Below are 20,977 nucleotides of genomic sequence, written 5' to 3' on the forward strand. Positions count from 1 at the left end.
CTCATGGGCATCATTAAGGAGTGCGCAATAGAAGTCGGTGGTAACGCCGTTAGGCAGGAAACCAGTAAGCTATCGCAGGAGACGAAAGATCTGATCAAGAAACGCCAATGTATGAAAGCCTCTAACCCTACAGCTAGAATAGAACTGGCAGAACTTTCTAAGTTAATCAACAAGCGTAAAACAGTGGACATCAGGAACTATAATATGGATAGAATTGAACAGGCTCTCAGGAACGGAGGAAGCCTAAAAACAGTGAAGAAGAAACTAGGAATAGGCAAGAATCAGATGTGTGCGTTAAGAGACAAAGCCGGCAATATCGTTACTAATATGGATGAGATAGTTCAAGTGGCTGAGGAGTTCTATAGAGATTTATACAGTACCAGCGGCACCCATGACGATAGTGGAAGAAAGAATAGCCTAGAGGAATTCGATATCCCACAGGTAACGCCCGAAGTAAAGAAAGCCTTAGGAGCTATGCAAAGGGGGAAGGCAGCTGGGGAGGATCAGGTAACAGCAGATTTGTTGAAGGATGGTGGTCAGATTGTTCTAGAGAAGCTGGCCACTCTGTATACGCAATGCCTCATAACCTCGAGCGTACCGGAATCTTGGAAGAACGCTAACATAATCCCAATCCATAAGAAAGGGGACGCCAAAGACTTGAAAAATTAGAGATCGACCAGCTTACTGTCCGTTGCCTACAAAGTATTTACTAAGGTAATCGCAAATAGAATCAGGAACACCTTAGACTTCTGTCAACCAAAGGACCAGGCAGGATTCCGTGAAGGCTACTCAACAATAGACCATATTCACACTATCAATCAAGTGATAGAGAAATCTGCAGAATATAACCAACCCCTATATACAGCTTTCATTGATTACGAGAAAGCGTTTGATTCCGTCGAAACCTCGGCAGCCATGGAGGCATTACGGAATCAGGCTGTGGATGAGCCATATGTAAAAATACTGGAAGATATCTATAGCGGCTCCACAGCCATCGTAGTCCTCCACAAGGAAAGCAACAAAATCGCAATAAAGAAAGGCGTCAGATCAGGGAGATGCGATCTCTCCAATGCTATTCACAGCATGTTTACAGGAGGTATTCAGAGACCTCGAGTGGGAAGAATTGGGGATAAAAGTTGATCGAGAATACCTTAGCAACTTGCGATTCGCTGATGATATTCCCTTGCTTAGTAACTCAGGAGACCAATTGCAATGCATGCTCACTGACCTGGAGAGGCAAAGCAGAAGGGTGGGTCTGAAAATTAATCTGCAGAAAACTAAAGTAATGTTTAAGAGTCACGGAAGAGAACAGCAGTTTATGATAGGTAGCGAAGCACTGGAAGTGGTAAGGGAATACATCTACTTAGAGCAGGTAGTGACCACAGATCCGGATCATGAGACTGAAATAACCAGAAGAATAAGAATGGGCTGGGGTGCGTTTGGCAGGCATTCTGAAATCATGAACAGCAGGTTGCCGCTATCCCTCAAAAGGAAAGTGTATAACAGCTGTGTGTTACCAGTACTCACATATGGGGCAGAAACCTGGAGGCTTACGAAAAGGGTTCTGCTGAAATTGAGGACGACGCAACGAGCTACGGAAAGAAGAATGATGGGTGTAACGTTAAGGGATAAGAAAAGAGCAGATTGGGTGAGGCAACAAACGCGGGTGAATGACATCTTAGTTGAAATCAAGAAAAAGAAATGGGCATGGGCTGGACATGTAATGAGGGAAGATAACCGATGGTCATTAAGGGTTACGGACTGGATTCCCAGGGAAGGGAAGCGTAGCAGGGGGCGGCAGAAAGTTAGGTGGGCGGATGACATTAAGACGTTTGCAGGGACAACATGGCCACAATTAGTACATTACCGGGGTAGTTGGAGAAGTATGGGAGAGGCCTTTGCCCTGCAGTGGGCGTAACTAGGCTGATGATGATGATGATGATGATGATGATGATGATGATGATGAAGAGAGCATCGTCCCGATGCTAGACCAGATGTGTCACATGCGGAATTAAGGGTTTCTCGCATAGTTATTCGCTCACATACGGCTTCATGCGGACAACGTGCACAAGTTCAGGACGGTGCGTGCGGCGCCGCGTACATTTGGGGATATCGGGGACGACCTCGTACGTGACATCACTGAGTCGGCGCAATACTCGATATGGACCGAAGTATCGCCTTAGCAGCTTCTCGGAGAGGCCTCCTTTTCGTATGGGTGTCCAAACACACACTCTGTTGCCGACGTCGTAGATTACTATTCGACGGTGATGGTCATAGCACCCGGCGTCGTAGTCTTGCTTCTGGCAGATCCGCAAATGCGCGGGTTGCCGAGCCTCTTCTGCGCGTTGCGTAAACACAGCGGCGTCCGTATCAGTGCCGTCAAAGTCATGTGGAAGCATAGCATCCTACATCGTTTGTACATCCCGCCCATGAACAAGGGTGAACGGAGTCATGCGCGTCGTCTCTTGTTTCGCCGTGGTATATGCAAAGGTGATATACGGTGGAATGTCGTCCCAATTTTTATGTTCAACATCCACGTACATGGAGAGCATGTCTTCAATTGTATTGTTTAGGCGTTCTGTTAATCCGTTGGTTTGTGGATGGTAGGTGGTTGAATTCCGATGCGCCGTTCCACTTAGAAGCAATACGTGATCTAAAAGCGTAGCCGTATATGCGGTCCCTCAGTCTGTTATTACGACGGTTGGTGCGCCGTGTCGCAACACAACGTGCTCAATGAAAAAGCGCGCCACCTCTTCCGCTGTGCTTCTCTGGATTGCCTTTGTTTCAGCGTAACGTGTGAGATAGTCGGTTGCTACGATAACAAAGTGATTCCCGGCAGTAGAAGTAGGAAGCGGACCCAATATATCCATTCCGATTTGGTCAAATGGTCTTCGAGGAACCTGGACGGGTTGCAGGAGGCCGGCTAGTTTCGACGGAGGCCACTTGCGCCTCTGGCAGTCGAGGCAAGTGCGGACGTGATGTTTCACGGTGGTAAGTCTCGGCCAGTAGTACTTCTGCTTCACTCTGGCCAACGTTCTCGTGTAGCCTAAGTGACCAGAAGTCACCTCGTTGTGACAGGCTTGAAGTACTTCCGTACGAAGAGCTGCAGGAATGACGAGCAGATAGGGGGACCCGGTCGAAGGAAAGTTTCTTTTGTAGAGGACTTTGGCCCGCAAACAAAACGACAACAGGCCTCTTGCGAAAACTCTAGGCTGTTTCGCAGATCTGCCCTCTAAGTAATTGATGAGGTCAAGCAACTCAGGGTCGTCCCGTTGTTGTTGGGCGATGGTGGATGTGTCCAGAACACAAAGAAATGCCGAGTCTTCTTCGGGTGGAGCAGACGACTCTATCGGCGATCGAGACAGGCAGTCAGCATCCGTATGTCGTTTCCGCGACTTGTAATTGACAGTCATGTCAAACTCGTGCAACCGCAGGCTCCAACGCGCCAGTCGTCCCGAAGGGTCTTTAAGGTTTGCCAACCAACACAGTGAATGGTGGTCGCTGATAACTGTGAAGTGGTGGCCATACAAATATGGGCGAAATTTCATAACAGCCCATACTACGGCGAGGCATTCCGTCTCAGTTGTGGAGTAATTGGCCTCTGTGCGTGAGAGTGTTCTGCTCGCATAGGCAAGTGCTCTTTCTGTGCCCTCCTGCCACTGCACTAGAACAGCTCCCAAGCCAACATTGCTGGCATCAGTGTGGAGCAATGTAGGAGCGGTCTCATCAAAGTGAGCAAGCACTGGATGTGTCTGGAGACGTTCCCGCAAGTCAGCGAATGCACCTTGTTCTTCGTCGCCCTATACAGAAGCAACGTCGTCTCTCGTCAGGCGAGTTAACGGCGACGCAATGCGAGCAGAGTCCACAATAAACCGCCGGTAATAGGCACAGAGGCCCAGAAAGCGCCTGACAGCCTTTTTATCGATTGGTACTGGAAACTGTGCTACCGCGGCAATTTTCTCAGGATCTGGGCGAACACCTGCGTGGCTGACGACGTGACCGAGAAACTGTAGTTCCCCGAAGCCAAAGTGGCACTTCTCCGGCTTCAGGGTGAGGCCGGCGGACCGGATGGACTGCAGAAGCGCTTCAAGCCGTTGGAGGTGTTCTTCAAAAGTTGCGGAGAACATGATGACGTCGTCCAGGTACACTAAGCAGGTTTTCCACTTCAGACCCGAAAGCACAGTATCCATGTGGTGTTGGAATGTAGCAGGGGCAGAGCACAAGCCGAAAGGCAAGACTTTAAATTCGTATAGGGCGTCTGGCGTCACAAAAGCAGTTTTTTCACGGTCTCTCGGATCTACCTCGATTTGCCAATATCCGCTTTTTAAGCCTATTGAAGAGAAGTAACGCGCGTGACGAAGCCTGTCGAGTGAATCATCTATACGGGGAATCGGATACACGTCTTTCTTTGTCACTTGATTTAGTTTTGGGTAGTCCACGCAGAAACGCAAGCTGCCGTCTTTTTTTTAACTAGAACTACAGGAGATGCCCGCGGACTCGTTGATGGTTGAATTACGTCGTATTACAGCATTATTGTGACTTGTTGTATGGCTTCACGTTCTCTGGGAGACACACGATAACGATTTTGGTGAATTGGTCTTGCCATATCCTCTGTAATTATCCGATGCTTCGTTAGAGGCGTCCGTCCGACGCTGGACGTCGACGCAAAGCAGTCACTGAACTTCGACAATAGCGTGAGAAACCGCTCTCGTTCTTGCTGTGACAAAGCAGTGCTGACGTCGAGTACAGAAGCTGGGCCTTGCTTAGGTGCTTCTTCGAGTAGCGAACAGCAGCCTCGAACATCCGCAACACCATCAAAATAAGCCACAGCCGTGCCCTTTGGAAGGTACCGTCGCTCTGTGCTAAAATTGGTTAGCAACAAGTTAGTGCGCCCATCGGTGATATTTACGATTCCTCGTGCGACCAAGATACCGTGAGTAAGCAACAACGTGGTTATTTGGTCGGCAACTCCCTCACAATGAAACGGTGTGTCACATGCTACCGCAACAAGGGTGCATGATCGAGGTGGGATGACAACATCGTCTTCTGCTAGACGAAAGGAGTTGCGTTGCGGCGTTAAACAATGGACTAAACCAGGGCTCTTATAAAACGTCACCATGCGGTCCGGAATGTTAATTACGGCGCCGTATTCTTTAAGGAAATCCATTACAATAATCAAATCCTTGCAGCACACAGGAAGAACGATGAAAGTGGCCACGAAAGAAGAATGCCGGATGCTAATTCTAGTAGTACATCTTCCAATAGGCATCAGTAATTGCCCACCTGCCGTCCTTATGTGGGGTCCCGTCCATGGCGTTTTGCTTTTTACAGACGGAGGACGAGTTCCTGACTCATTATAAAGAAGTCGGCACCAGTGTCGACTAACGCTGTCACCGGCTGTCCATCCACCAAAACATCAATGTCGGCGCTCACAATTTCTTCGGTGTCGGGGTTTATTGGCTTCACGTCGTTCTGCGGCGAGAGTGTCGGGGGCTTTTTATTGTCTTGCGGTGGGCCTGCAACCTTACCCCCAGAGGTCACCGCCTTCAGTTTCCCCGGCGTGGGCTAGGCGACCTTCGTCTTCGGAGGTCAGCAAAAGTACGTCCAGTAGGGGAAGGCATCTTACGAGGAGCGGTTGGAGAGCGCGACCGACGGCCGAAATCGGACTGAACATGCGGCACAGATTCGTCATTTGGGTGCGCTATTGGAGGTCCCTGAAAAGCAGTTTCGTCGTGGCGTAGCATGGAGTTGTCAGTTGCACGTCGATCATAGGACCACGGACGAAAAGGTCGAAATGATGTGTTGCGATGCCAGCAATGACGCGAAATGTGGCCGACGCCTCCGCAGTGAAAACAGAATGAGCGCCTATCGACGGTGCGCCATGCGTGGGTTCTCCGAAATTGCGGCCGTCGCGTAGCGTCGTTTAGCGGTGTTGGACAAGGTACTGTGAACGGCGGCTGGTGGTATGACTGTAGCTGCGTGCCGGGTGCGCGCCTCGAAGCCTCCTCTTGCGACGGCGACCAAGGAGCGACTGCCGGAGGCTGGTTGTACGGCGGTGTGGTTGTAACGGGTGCTGGACATCGGACAGCGGCTGCGTAGGTCATGGGACGCTGGTGATCTTGCAGATCGGCTGCCGATAACACCTGCCTGATTTCTTCACGCACCACTCCGGTGACTGACGCTACGGGTCTGTCCACTGTCGGTGTCAGAATCTTTTGAATTTCTTCTCTGACGAGTTCTCTGATCAATTCCCGCAAGGGGTTCTGATACTCGCCAGTCACTGCGGCGGCATTGATTGTGGTCCTCGTGGACAGTCGATCGTACTGTCTGCATCTCTGATGAAGGGCGCGCTCAATAGCCGTAGCCTCTTTGATAAAGTCAGCGACGGTGACTGGTGCATTCCGCACAAGTCCCGCGAACAACTTCTCTTTTAGACCTCGCATGAGGTAGCGCAACTTTCTTTCGTCAGTCATGTTCGGGTCGGCTCTACGAAAGAGGCGGGCCATGTCCTCGGCGAACATTGTTACCGACTCATTAGGTTGTTGTACGCGTAGCTCCATCATCTGCTGGGTGCGGACGCGTCGGTCGGCACTCGCAAAAGTATCTGCGATTTTCTGACGAAAGTCATTCCATGTCGTTAGGCTAGCTTCGCGGCTTTCGTACCAAGTACGGCCGCTGTCGTCAAAGGCGAAATAGACGTGGGAGAGCTTTTGCTGCTCAGTCCACTGATTAATCTGTGCGACGCGTTCATATTTGTCAAGCCAGTCTTCAATGTCTTCGAAGACTGCCCCGCGACAGCGATCGGGAACCAGAGGATGCAGAACGGTTACTTGCTGAGGACTGGAAAACCGGCTGCTTTGGGGTGCTTGCGTTGGGCTGGTTTCGGCCATTGCGAGAAGTGTGGAGCTCCTAGAGAGAGGTGGTTGAAGAGGGGAGAACTCCGGGGCAAGGCCTGGCAGTCGACGACTAAAGTGGTGCACGGGTGTGGAAACTGGTGATAACGCGTCCGGGCTAGAGGAACGACTCCCAGAAGGACTCCCGAGCATCAGGCGCGGTCAGTACGCAGCACCTCCACCAGTGTCGCAGTACAACGCGGACAGTAGACAAGGAGACGTTCAAGAGCCGCAGGACAACTTGTTCAAAATACAAAACAGGCCAGAGACACGTCTTCTTCGTCCACGCCGAATCCCACTGACCCACTGGACGAAATCTGTTAATGTCCCTATCTTCGTTGTCGTCTGCATAGAAGAATAGACGCACGCGTCAATATATTTGCGGAATAATCTTTTCGATGCCTCGCTTACGGCTCTATCAAGTTCAGTGTCAAAACCGACTCGTATTGTTACTTGGGAAGTTGTGTAACGATGCATGACCGCTAGTCTCGTACAACCACGCAGAGCGCAGGACGCTGTAGCTCTAGGCGTACTGCGCCCACCGTGAAAGATCAGAAAAAACACCCACATAAGCACAGCAGAGAGGTGGCTACGTCGGGCGGCTCGACCGATAACCGTAGAAGCGTCATTCAAGAAAAACTGCTGCAGTGTAAGTCGCCTGTACCGCCTATGGGTTCGGGTGAAGCCGGTGCGGCCACCTTGCGGGGGGCAAGAAGCGGCCTGTCAAGCAGTGCTGTTTGTGGACTTTTCCAGCGATTTTTAATTGCTTAACCGATTTTCAGGTTCTGATACTACACGGTGGGCTATGGGGCGAGCCATGCTGGAGGCCTCCGGATCGCAGATATCCGAGTACTGGGGCATTTTTTCATTTTATTGGCGTCAATATGCAACTGCCGAAAAGCAAGTAATTCGCGCAATAATTAGCGTTTCTTCACGTTCTTTAATGCAGTGTATAACTTGATCAATCATAAAAGCTATAAGAACAAAAAGCAATTAAAAACTGAAAATGTAGCAAGAGAAATAGCCGTACATGTAACAAACAAATACTCATTATTATCTTCGTTATCATCAGGTGTTGCTTTAGTACCTTCATTGCATGGAGGGTCTCGGAACTGGTTTCCCTTTAGCGTAATGTATAAAATATTCCGTTATTATAGAGCAAGGCAATGCTAACCTGCAACTTTATTTAAACAAGAAGGGTAAGGCTACTATGTCCGCTGCTTGTACGTCAACTCTCCTAAAGCAGCGGAGCGCGCTAACACATTTTGGGATCAGCACAACACCGCGCACGGGTAGATAAGACGGCCACAAGCACGTAAGCGGCGCCGACTGGCGTTCTTCTGCCCCTCGCAAGATGGCTTCACTTGACGGGCGCTCCCTTCACTCCAGCAATTTTGTTTTAACCTCCCCGTTCAAGAAAGAAATGAAAAATATATTGGTCCATAAATATTTTCACAAACAACTGTTCAGTTTTCTTAATTTTCGCTTTTCCTTCCAGTTTGGCTGTTGCGTTGGCTCTCTTCCTTAGAAGATCGCTTAATTTCTTAACTCCTTGCATCTCTTGTTTCCAGTGGCCAATTTTGCGAGAAAAGTGCTGTACGATTAGGGAAAAACCAGACAAGGAAATGAGTGACAGTCATATTGCTTCTAAGTTTAACGGTTATTGCAGGGTTTGATGATGGACGCTGTCTCGCATGATTTTATTTTCCACCATATCTAACCGATATCGCGGGTATATGGTTCCGATAATCTGCCAGCCTCGCAGGCGCCGTCACTCGCGAAAAGAAAGAAGCAAACGAAAAACTTAAACGCAACTGGCCTATTCTCTGGCCGGAACTCGTTCCACGAGCACACAGACCAATTGACTACGAACCGAATCCCTTTCCTGGTCCCTGGATCAGTCTGAACGCAGAAGGTGGAACTAGCAAAGCAACAGCGATGCACGTGACTGTTGCAATAGATGGTCACAACTAGACGCATATATGGAGTTAATCGAACGGGCACCGAATCGACGAGAAAACTGGCCTTCGCATCCCAGGAGAAGCCGATAACTACAGCCATCCAAAAGGAGTGAAAAATGCAGCAAAATGTTCACCGCCGAATAGCCGTCGGGTCTCAAGATTGACTGTGTGTGAGGAGTGATGGCGGGGGGGGGGGGGGTTATGCTGCCTAAATTCTCGGGAGGGGAGGGGGAGCTGGGCCCCTACGGGATGCCTCCCCTGGGTACGTGCCTGGCACACGTACAGTACAGGCTGCGTGCCGAGTTACGTGCTGCAAGCTTGCCGTACGAAGCGACAGTCCAGAAAACGGCGTGGTCACTTTACGCAGTGAAAGGCGCGCTTTGGCGGCTATCACAAAAATGGTTGCGCCATTGTACACAAGAGCGAAAGCACGCCTTCTACAGAAATTTTCACCGCATTAGCAGGAGACGCGCGTGGACTTTGACACTTTGAACGGGGCGAAGTTCTTGCATCTTGAACTGCGACGTTCAGTTTCCCTGGTCGGATGGTGCGGGTCGCCGACGCATTGGGAAGAGCGTCGGTGAGGGAATGGCGAGCGACGCGACGAAATCTCTGCGAGGTTGCGAGGAAGCATACGGTTGGGAGGAAGGAGCGGCGTATTGGCAGAAGGGCTTGCTGCCCTACTGGAGCGACCGAGAGGCATCGCTAAAAGCTTGAGGGCGACGGCGGCAATCTCACGCGACGTGTCTGGGAGTTGAGCAGGAATAACATATGGGACGATTGTCAGGCGTCCTCCAATTATTAGCTCTCGGTGAGGTCCAAGCTGCAGCATGGACACCCGTTGGGACTGGGTCGAGAAAGGAGCCGGCGGTGGCCTCCGTGCTGCCCTCGCATTCGTAAGAGGCGAGGCCACAGGCAGGACTGGGTGCGCATAGGTGAGAGGCGTGGCGTCAGGCTGCACTCCCAGCGCAGAGTAATGTTTCGCGGCTGCAGGCAGCTTGTGGTTTGCAGAAGGGACTACTTGAGTGACCTCTTCGGAAATGGGGATGCGGAGGGTATTTGGAAGACGGTAGGTGGGCTCCTGAGTGAAGGGGACTAAAGAAAGTTGGCGGGTAACTTCCACAAGCATGAAGTCCTTGACCTACTTAAAGAATCAGGATTGGTCGTACATGGTGTCAAGGCTCGCCAACGAGCCGTCGCTTCGCGGAGGACGCTGGTCGAAGTGCGTTGCTTCCTTTGACACAGCGATCAAGTGACCCGCAAGGTATACAACACCAGTCAGAACCTTGGCCTTTCAGACACAGCGATCACCAAATGGGGCGTCCGTGCCTACTGTCTCACCACGAGGGCAGCCAGCGGCGGAGCGTAAACAAACTCGACCCTGCTCCGCAATGGCGGCATTTCTAGGGTATAAACGCATACAACACGCGCTAAGGAACCTCCTCCGTAATGCCTAGGCAGAGTCACATATTGAAGGAGCAAAAACCCTTAGATTTTCTCTCACACTCGCCCTTACTCGCGCCTGAGCAGAAACGTCGAGTGCCGCGAGGAACCCCCGTCCCTCTGTATCTACTAGCAATTGCAAAAATGCGTCCCGGCTAACCTTTTTTCTCGAGCCGACGGGCTGCACACAACGCGGGAAGCCATGTTGTTGAGCACTAACTAACACAGCAGGAAGGCGACCAACATGGCGCCAAGCACGAATTTGGCGAAGCCAGTCAAAACGCCACAGTGCATTGCTACTGGTGTGGATCAACTCACCATATAGAATCTGATCAAGGCTGCTCGGCCAAGCATGCTACCTGCAGCGCATGCAAAAAAGTGGGATATTGTGCTGCAGTTTGCAATTCACGGAACCGAATGCACCGAGTGTCTGCGGCACGAGCTCGGCTCGTTTTCTCTTCGGCGGAAACAGAATTAGCAAGTGCAGTCTCGTCCATGCTAACAATACAAGCACCGAATTCCCGTTCGGTAATAATATACGATGAATTCCTTATTGCAACCAATTCACTGAAGTTGCTCGTGGATACCGGAGCTACGGTTTCTCTGATAAAAAAAATTATGGGGTTTTACGTGTCACAACAACTTTCTGATTATGAGGCACGCCGTAGTGGAGGACTCCGGAAATTTCGACTACCTGGGGTTCTTTAACGTGTACCTAAATCTAAGCACACGGGCATTTTCGCATTCCGCCCCCATCGGAATGCGGCCGCCGTGGCCGGGATTCGATCCCGCGACCTCGTGCTCAGCAGCCCAACACCATAGCCACTGAGCAACCACGGCGGGTGCACATGGTTTCTCTGATGAACAGCGCTAGGTGCGAAGAACACTTCAAGGGTTTCCCATTGTCTGATTCGAGTCTTCTACACAAGAACTACTCTCAGCAAGAAATAATACACTCTGGGCAATTCTCCTTGGTTGTCAAGAACCGCAACAAGTCTGCAGTAGTAACATTTCACGTCACGAACCAGGGCGCTTTGGGTTTGGATGCTATTCAAGCCGTCGACATCAATATTCAAGGATCATCAATCACCTGTGATAAAGTGTCAGGAACTCCACCTGATCTGGCTGTCCAGTCATCGACTGTACCACACAACGCTCAAGCAGAATTCTCTAATCCGTTCCCAGGACAACTGGGACTTGTGAAGAGCTTCATCCACGACCTTCGTCTTCGAGCTTCAGTGCAACCAGTCTCAGCGAAACTACGCCCTCTACCGTGAGCTAGTCTCCGCCGAACTGCACCCTCTGGAATCAGCGGATATTGTAAGTTGATAGTGACTGTAAAGAACACAGTAGGAATACTGTGAAAGACGAAACTAACTTTTTGGGGCGAACCTGCGCCCGGAAAAACAGACTAAGCTCAAAGAACGGCGACAGCGGCGAACACAGTCGGCGATAGTCGAAATCTGATCAGCATGTCAAGTGCGTCGGCTTTTATACATCACTCGTCGAACATTCCCGAGTAATCGCTGGGACCCGCGTTCCTTCCACAAAGTTCTACACCATTCGCGTCGCGCATAAGTGAAATCAGATTACACAAGGTTCGGTGACAACAGTCAGTGGATAGAAGCATCGATAACATTCTAGAAACTTCCGAAACATGTAGGCGCGTCCTCCGCTGAGCGATAAGACCTCTTAGATGGTAAAAGTGCTAACCCGTAAACGATAAACGAGTTCACGTGTCAATATCATCGAACGTGTGTCAGGGTGCGAGCGGATTTACCCGCTCGTCGTGGTTTGTAAGAAATAGAACTCCCTTCGACTTTGCGTCGATCTCCAAGAACACACCAATGCCATCGTGACCACTGGCTTTCCGCTACTGAGAACTGATGAACTTTTGCATCGACTTGCTGATGCCACTGTTTCCAGTTAGATCAGTTAAATCAGGCTCTGTTATATAAGAAAAGCCGTGAGCTTGCTACTTTTGTCACACATGACGGTCTTTTCCGCTTCAAGCGTGTGCGTTTCGGTTTAGCATCACGCCATCCGCTTTGCAGCAGATCATGACAGCTGTTTTAAAGGACCGTCCAAGTACCTTGTGCTACCTAGATGTTTTCATTTGGGGCTGCACACAATTCGAGCGTGATAAAAATCTGCAAACTATTCTTTCCAAATCTCAGCTGCAGGCATGAAACTGCAAAGTGTGTATTCAGTATCCCAGAGCCCAATTTTCTTGGACGCAGGTTCAGTGCAAACGGCATTTCGCCGTTGGAAAACAAACTCAGTTGCCGATTCACCGTAGCCAACTGACCGAGGAGTCGTTGCATTAATTTCTTGGTCTCAATGGATAATACGCAAAATTCGTCGCGCATTATGCTGATTTGGTAGGGCCTCTCAGAAAACGTCTAAAGGAAGGACAATCTTTTCTTGTGGTTCAAGATACTGAGTACAGCTTGCAATCTATTAGGCATGTGGTTGCATGCGAATTTAGCGCTTACGTCCAAGATGGCTGAACGTACATAGACAGTCGTTGCGCAGCGAAATTACTTTCAACCAGCACTTCACGAGTGAGTACTTAACTCGAGTAAGTCTGGACCTAAATACTCTGGTCCATTCAAGGTCCACCGTAGGATAGGTCGCAATACTTTCGAGCTTGAAAACGGCAAGCGTTGTAATGCGTTAAAACATGTGAAATACCCGTCACGACAACATTTTCTTGAAAACTTAGCCAAAAGGAGTCACTGTAGCCACTACCCATAACTTGCGTCATGGTTTCAAGACGGGTACAAGTGCGTTACTTCACTTTGCCTTTATGTAGAAGTGTGGCGTGCAATGTTTTCATTGGGTTCATTTCTTTGTTCGAAAAAAAATCATAAGGGCAACCAAAGATATGTCTGCTTTCGAAAAAAAAAAGTCCGTCATAGGTACATGTACCTCAATTTTGTAATGTCTAGAAATGGTTTCATCCACCTAGCACTTGAGTGTGACAGTGCTTACATGCTTACATACAGCGACAACTTATTTTCAAGTTAACTGACATTGCACATAGTGTTAGACAATTTTCAATGCTTCTGTCTGTCCATTTGTCCAATGCCCGCTAATAATGTGTAAGTGCTACGTGTCCATAAGTTATACCATCTGCAAAATTTATCCTTTGTATGGCTGCCTGCAGTTTTTTTCTTCTGTAAGACATTTCATTTTCTTTCTTTACTCTCGCATTGCGCGAGGAGAGCGAGTGGCCCATTTCCTTTTAAGGCACAGGTGATGCGATGTCCTCGGTTTCGAGTTCTTAATGGCTGTTACCGCTAGCGCCACACCGCGCACAACGCTGCAAGTGTACCCCGTGGTGTTCCCCTTTCTTTAGCGAAGCTCAGTCTATAAACTCAGTCTTCGTTTGATCCTCGTGAAGAGCCGCCGTCCTTTCTTCTGCAGTGCCCCGGCCGTTATGCCCGCGCCGTAGCCCTTCCCTCGGTCGGCCTCGTACTGACGCCGCTACACTACAGAGCTTGCCTCATACCTTGAATGCCGCGTGGGCCAACACGACGGCGGCAGTGTGTGCGAGCAGCGCGTAGCGGGCGCGGTCGGGATCGACGACACCTTCGTCACCAGCTGCGTGCAGCGCCAGGGGCATGTTGCGGTAGTCGCGCACCAGGCAGTCGAGGAGCCCGTCAAGCGTGCGCACTGCATGGTCGGTGAAACGTAGCAGGGCGCTCTCATCCGCCGCACCGTCCTCGAACAAAACGGGCACCAAGGCGGCGTACAGCCGAGTCGCCATGCGGGACAGCTCGAAGGCGAACACGGTGCCGTTGCCCGGCACGGATGTGTTCACGATGCCGAACGGCACGTACACCGCCTGATGGCCCGGGTTGAACCTGTACGATGCCAAAGCAGAGCCTACGCGACAATTTCTCAAGGCAAAAGTTTAGCAGTTAGAGAAAAAACCTGAAATTCCAAAAAGTGGGGGCACGTAACCTCAAACTGCACCAGTGGCACACGCAAGATTTCTTTATGACGGGAGGCTCGAAATGCACGCAATGACAAACTATATTACCGCGTACAAGGTCTAGAACACCTACAGACTATAATTCAGTGGCTAACCCTCGGTATACTTTTCAACGCAAGACGTACTTTCGCCGCACCCCTCCAGCTCTCCACTAATGTATTAAAGCGAAAAAAAGTGCCCTTCCACACTGTGAAGAAGGATGACTAGCGAAGCCCTGTATGTGAGCCGCTTAATGACGAACTGCACCTCCGCCATGGGTCGGGCCGGTATAGCACTATTTGGGATCGGTGCACGTATGGGGAGGGCATAACGCCTGCTTCACCTCCGCCGTGGTTAGGGCCGGTATTGCACTACATTTGGGATCAGCCCATGCTTCACTTCCGCCGCGGGTCGGGCCGGTATTGCACTATCTTCGGAATCGCCCACGTATGGGCAATGCTTAACGCCTGCTTCACATCCGCCGAGGGCCAGGCCGGTGTTGCACTATAGTAGGCATCGTCTCACGTATCTGTGCAACGTTTAGCAAGCGTAGTGTCTCTTGTCACTCTGCGCTGTGCATCTGATGCACGCGGTCACTGTTCACATGTGCTATTGTATCGCTAGCCAATTGCATGCCTCGGCTGCACCCGTGCTCCCTTTATAAGACGAAGCCACTGAACCGTTGCTGTTTTGTTCATATTGCTGTCCGAATAAATGCTTGACTTCATGGCGTCTGTGGCAAACATGGCGACGAGGATGGGATCGCTCGGGCAGAGGCAATGACCAAGCCTGAGGAAACGGCAACGACGCCACGGCAAGCGAGGACATCATTGATGACCGCCACCCTGCAATCTTTGGCCAAGGTCTGCCCAGACTCTGGAAATATCGAAGTCTACCTGGAAAGGTACGACCTGTATGCAACCGCCAATGGAATAGACGCAAGTAAGAAGTTACAAGTCTTCTTAACAATCCTGGGTGAAAGGGCTTACGTGACTCTGCGTAGCCTGCTGCTGCCGAAGAAACCAACGAAAGTACGAAGAAGCTACAGAAGCTCTCCGAAAGCACTATGCTCCAAAATGGTCAGTGGTTACCGAACGGTATCACTTTTACCCGCGAAAGCAAGGGCCGGATGAAAGCCTAAAACAGTTCATCGTCGAGCTGAAAAGACTGGATGCGACGTGCTCGTTTGGAAGCTTTTTGAAAGAAGCGCTCCAGGATCAACTGATTGCTGGAATCAGGACGGATTCGATTCGATGCCGTCTTCTTGCTCTGTCAGACGACGAAGTCACCTGGGAGCGTGTATGCAAAATTGCCACCGCCTTCGAAACGGCCCAGAAAGACACCCGAGAAATGCTACCGCAGGGGTCAACCGCCAGTCCTGCCGACGTTTACTGACATCGGGAGCCCACCACGCAAGGCAGGCGACACGCGACGAAGACCGCTAGCAACGAGCAGCGTGCCCCCCAAAACGGTCCAAGGAAGCAATGTGGGAAAGGCTATATTCGCGCCCGTCATAGATGCGGCGGACTGCACGAGCCAGTGCGTTGTCCTTTTCTCAAAAGTACCTGCTTCAAATGCTCGAAGCCAGGGTATATAGCGAAAATGTGCAAAACTAAGGTCGTGCACAAAGTCGAGGAGACCTTGCCGTCAACAGACTTGCTTACTGTTAGTACGACTAACCAAGTTCATAGCTCTCCACCTACTGTGCTTAAAGTAAAAGTAAACGGGAAGGAGATTCCGATGGAACTAGACAAGGGAGCAGCTGTGACCATAATGTCCGAAAGAGGCTTTGATGAAAATTTTCCAAACTACCCATGTTCCAAAGACGACGTTCGTCTAGGTGTGTATAATGGCACTGCACTCAAAGTGAAAGCCGTAGCAAACGTCAATGTATCTTATCAGAACCGAAGCTACGATCTGCCTCTGATAGTTGCAAAGCAAGAAAACGAAGGCCGCATGCCGACGCTTTTAGGTCGCGATTGGATGACTAAACTAAAAGTTGACCTGCAGAACGCTGTTCAGCAGTTCCCACGTGACGTAGATAACGTACAGGAGGGCAGGCAGATTGTAGCAGCGGAAGCTGAAAAGAAGTTGAAACAGTTGTACGGTGATGTGTTTCTGCCAGGCTGTGGTTCTATCAAACGATTCACTGGTAGTATCCGAATGAAAACCAATGTGCATCCAACTTTTTGTAAGGCGAGACCAGTACCATATGCTTTGCGCGAGCAAGTGGAGAATGAATTGCGTGACCTTGAGAAAGCTGGTGTGGTGTACAGAGTCAGGCACAGTGATTGGGCTACACCACTAGTTATCGTGCCAAAGAAAACAGGAAAAGAAATTAGGATATGTGGGGATTCAGAGTCATGGTCAATCAGGATATTGAACTTGACCACTATCCACTGCCTCTGCCAGAAGACGTATTCGCGTCACTGGTTGGAGGAACCGAGTTCACCTTACTAGATTTGTCGAAGACTCATCTACAGCTTGAGCTGGATTAAAAAATTAAATTATGGGGTTTTACGTGCCAAAACCACTTTCTGATTATGAGGCACGCCGTAGTGGGGGACTCCGGAAATTTCGACCACATGGCATTCTTTAACGTGCACCTAAATCTAAGTACACGGGTGTTTTCGCATTTCGCCCCCATCGAAATGCGGCCGCCGTGGCCAGGATTCGATCCCGCGACCTCGTGCTCAGCAGCCTAACACCATAGCCACTGAGCAACCACGGCGGGTGCAACTTGAGCTGGATGAGCAGGCACAGCTACTGCTCACGGTGAATACGCACATGGGACTTTTCAGGTTCCGGTGATTGCCGTACGGAGTGCAAGCGCACCCGCAATGTTTCAGGCCGTGATGGACCAGGTTTTACGAAACATCCCTGGGACAGTCTGTTACCTGGACGATGTGTTAATATCAGGTAAAAACCTGAGAGAGTGCTATCACCGTTCCCAGCAAGTGCTACAAGCTCTCAGTAAGCACGGCATTCGTGTAAACGCAGGGAAATGCAAATTTTTCCAAGAAAATGTTTGTTACTTGGGGCACGAGCTAGACAAGCATGGCGAACACCCAGCAGCGGGAAAAGTAAAGGCGATTCGAGAAGCGCCAAAACCAAGTAATGTGACTCAACTAAAGGCATTTTTGGGCCGAGTAAACTACTACGCCAAATTTTTGCCTGACCTAGCAAATGTGCTAGAACCTTTCCACCGAATGTTGCGCAAGGGCAGCACATGGAAATGGTCGAGCCAGTGTGACGCATGTTTCAGTCGCTGTAAGAATTTCATCAGTGAAGACACGGTCTTGGAACTGTATGGTGTAACGAAGGAAATACAGCTGGCATGTGATGCTTCTGCTTACGGCTTAGGCGCAGTGCTGTCGCACGTGGTTGAGGGCGCAGAGCGACCGATCGCGTTTGCATCGCAGACAATGACGCCTGCTGAGCGTAACTACGCGCAAGTGGAAAAAGAAGCGCTTGCAGTTGTTTTTGGAGTGAAGAAATTTCATAAATATCTGTACGGGCGTACTTTCAGTGTAATCACTGATCACCAGTCGCTCACAGTCACATTTGAGGTAAAGCACCACACAAATGCAGTAGCTGCAGCTCGTGTGCATCGCTGGGGAATTTTTCTTGCTAACTACAGCTTTCGTATTTTTCACAAACCAGGAACAAAGATAGCCAATGCAGATGGATTATCACGCCTTCCACTGCCGGAAGCCAGTGACGAGGCAGAAGAAATCTTTTATTTTTCGCCTGTCAAAAAACTCCCCATAACTGCGAAAGATATCGAGCGTGAAACTGTGAAAGATCCAGTTCTCAGTGCTGTTCGTGAAATGGTATGGCACGGATGGCAGTGTGCTGTGGACGCTCATTAAGGCCGATCCACACGACGGACCAAATTGCTCTTTTGGACCGCGGTCCGTGCATCACGTGATAGGACGTCACCAGTTCGTGCGTACCGCCGTTGGCCCGCGCAGGACTGCGGCCCTCGCGGTCCAATAAAGGCGGATCCACACGACGGACCAAATTACTCTTTTTGGACCGCGGTCCGCGCATCACGTGATAGGACGTCACCAGTTCGTGCGTACCGTCGTTAGCCCGCGCAAGACCGCGGCCCTCGCGGTCCAACAAATCGCCGAGGCTTTTCCCGCTTCCGTTTTGGCGGCGGTCCGCATGACCGCAGCGATTTCGGCGTAGCCAACGAATGTTGTCCAGCAACAGTGTGTCTTCAGCCAAATGAAATCTAGTTTGCGGCTCAGTAAAAGCCGTTGTTTCATGTCCGCCGTTCCGCCTACACGTGCGTCCAGGAGGTATATTTTTAAACAGCATGTGCTCGGAGTGACGACGAGGTTTTTTATTTTGTGTCCCTGGTTGAGCAGTTCCCAGCTTTGTGGGACTCGATCCGGAATGATTACAATGACAACGCGAAAAAGCGTTACCTGTGGAATAAGGTAGCTGGAGAGATGAACGAGAACTACTCGGAAAAGGGACCGTATGAAGTGGGTAAGTTCTTTCTGCGACAAGGCAGTCTTTACTTATTCATAATGTGAGTTCGCGAGAGTGTCATTTGTCATTGAAAGGCCTTGCTTCTTCCTATATGTCATAACACTACGTTGAGTGTGGCTGCACGCCGATTTTTTCGAGCCACTGACATTGCGTTCGCGCACAGGCAGCAACTTACACGTGAATTGGTGGGAGCACTACTTAAAAGATTGCATACGTGCGGCGTTCGTGAATGCCTGGTGGTTTTACAGAGTTCCCTCCTCACCTTGTCTGTTTTTAATTTTGTTTGCCCACACGCAGTCCCTTTTATACTCAATCATTTTTATACAGGGTGTCCAAGCTAAAAGTAGCTAATGTTTAAAAGGCGAAGTGTGCTAAGAGGCTCAAACCAACTCAGTGGTGTCGAGTATCGCGGTATATTTTTTTATTTACAAAATCAGCTAGTATAAAGTAATTGCCAAACATCTTAAATATTGCCTTTGCCATGAAAGTGTCAATACGGAAGTTGTAGTTCACATTTAAAAATGGTCGACTGAAGTGTTAGCAACTAGGTACCATTGATGGAGCTTCTTGTAATTGCCTTTAAAAAAAGCCGGCGAAACATACCGCGTGATAGCACCACTATTTCAGCGCTCCCAGACGACTGATCAAGAAAGGAAATCCGCATATCTGTACAGCGGTTCCGGGACGGGCTTGGCGATTCCAGTGGCCACAAAGTACACGCCAGCAACTCTCGCTACTGAAATATTTGATCACGAACGAATAGAAGAACATGGCAACTGCATTTTCCTTCCCGATTAAACAGTTCTGAGGTCAACATTTACTCAATCCCGAGCTCCTTTCCTTTTCTTTTTTACTTGCCTTGTGTGTTCGGGCTTCGTTTCACAAGTGGGGCGAATTATATGTTTATGCCACGTCACGTCGAAGCGCCACACACCTTCATCACCGCGCTTGCTCTGTGCGCCCGATCGCGACAGGGCACGCGACTGAGTCTCGAAAAAAAGGCATGCAAACAATGTCCTTTACTGATTGGTGACGCATTTTTGAAGATGTGCTGAAGGGCATCTTCGCCAATAAAAGGCGAACCTACAGAAAGGAGAAAGTCCGCACGACAACGAGCGGCCAGCCTGCAAGCGAGGTGTATACTGGCAAGTGGATTTTCTTGGCCGCAATGCGGTTCCTGGATGCTGTTCCGGAGCCAAACCACCGATTTTGCAGCGGGGACTATGGCGGCTCGGCAAGTTCAGCTATAGAGGTACTGTATTTCTATGCATTGTTGTCTCTGCGCATGTAGAAAGCGAAATTCCAGGAAAGATCAGAATGTTCCCACAGAGTCTCCCATGCCCTATAGACATGGTTTCTGCAGGCCCTCGTGTGAGTTGCGAGCAAACCCAAGGTTGACGACTGGGCGTGTTGGTATAGCATATCAGAGGTTGGATTGCGCAATATTTTGACGAGACACACAGAAGAGAAGAGAGTTTGCAGCAAACACATTTTGCTGCAAACCGTCAGGCAGGTGTTCACTTGTACAAAGGAGGATTCTTCGCCTTTTTCACTGCACAAAATGTGGAGAATGCAATTGCAACTTGGAAAAAATGTCTTATTTACTGTGCGTATATTGCAGGCTGAGGCACAGACATTGCAATATGCTGCGCTGTTTAGACCATGGCTTTTGCTTCACTGAGTTGTAAATAGGGCAGCGACATTTGTCACAAGCTGGCTGTCTTGTTTTTTTTTTTTACATTTAGAATTACAGCAATTCTCCTAACTTTTCCATAACTATGCGACTTCGGCACATAGACCTGACAAGTAAGTGTTATAGCCCAGGACGCATGCAGCAAGTTTCAGATGCTTCGACGTATCGTCTGTGAATGCCAGTATTCAAACTGAAACAAGGCGGCAACTTATTTCATGCCAACTGTGAAATTGTTCATTTCAGCCTCACCACAACCGAGATCTCCTGGCACCTGCAGAACAGAGTGGCGGGGAAGAAGGGAAGCTGTCCGTGATGCTGGAGGAACGCTCGAGCGCCAACTCCCCAACCACGTCGAGAAGAGTCGAGTCGCCGCCCACACTCAGCACAAACCGGCCGAGGCAGTTACGCTCCTCGGGGCTGTCAAGCGAGGACTGGGCCCAGAGGCAGTCAGTTTTGCACACTGTTGTCTCAGCCATGCAGCAACCGTCCGAGGCAAACGACGCCT

General features: G+C 50.0%; 1 protein-coding gene and 1 pseudogene across 2 annotated transcripts in view; one reads left to right on the top strand and one right to left on the bottom strand.

Annotated features, from left to right (window-relative positions):
- LOC139051920 (mucin-19-like) overlaps positions 1–20,977 on the bottom strand; it is a 132,859-nt gene that overhangs the window by 18,002 nt on the left and 93,880 nt on the right. For both annotated transcript variants that reach the window (XM_070528949.1, XM_070528948.1), the window contains exon 9: positions 13,812–14,166. In XM_070528949.1, coding sequence (XP_070385050.1) covers positions 13,812–14,166 — 355 coding nt within the window. The remainder of the gene's footprint in view (positions 1–13,811; positions 14,167–20,977) is intronic.
- LOC139051936 (uncharacterized) lies at positions 14,987–15,878 on the top strand (annotated as a pseudogene).

Source organism: Dermacentor albipictus, unplaced genomic scaffold, assembly GCF_038994185.2.
Source record: "Dermacentor albipictus isolate Rhodes 1998 colony unplaced genomic scaffold, USDA_Dalb.pri_finalv2 scaffold_16, whole genome shotgun sequence".
NCBI classification, from domain to species: Eukaryota; Metazoa; Arthropoda; class Arachnida; order Ixodida; family Ixodidae; genus Dermacentor; species Dermacentor albipictus.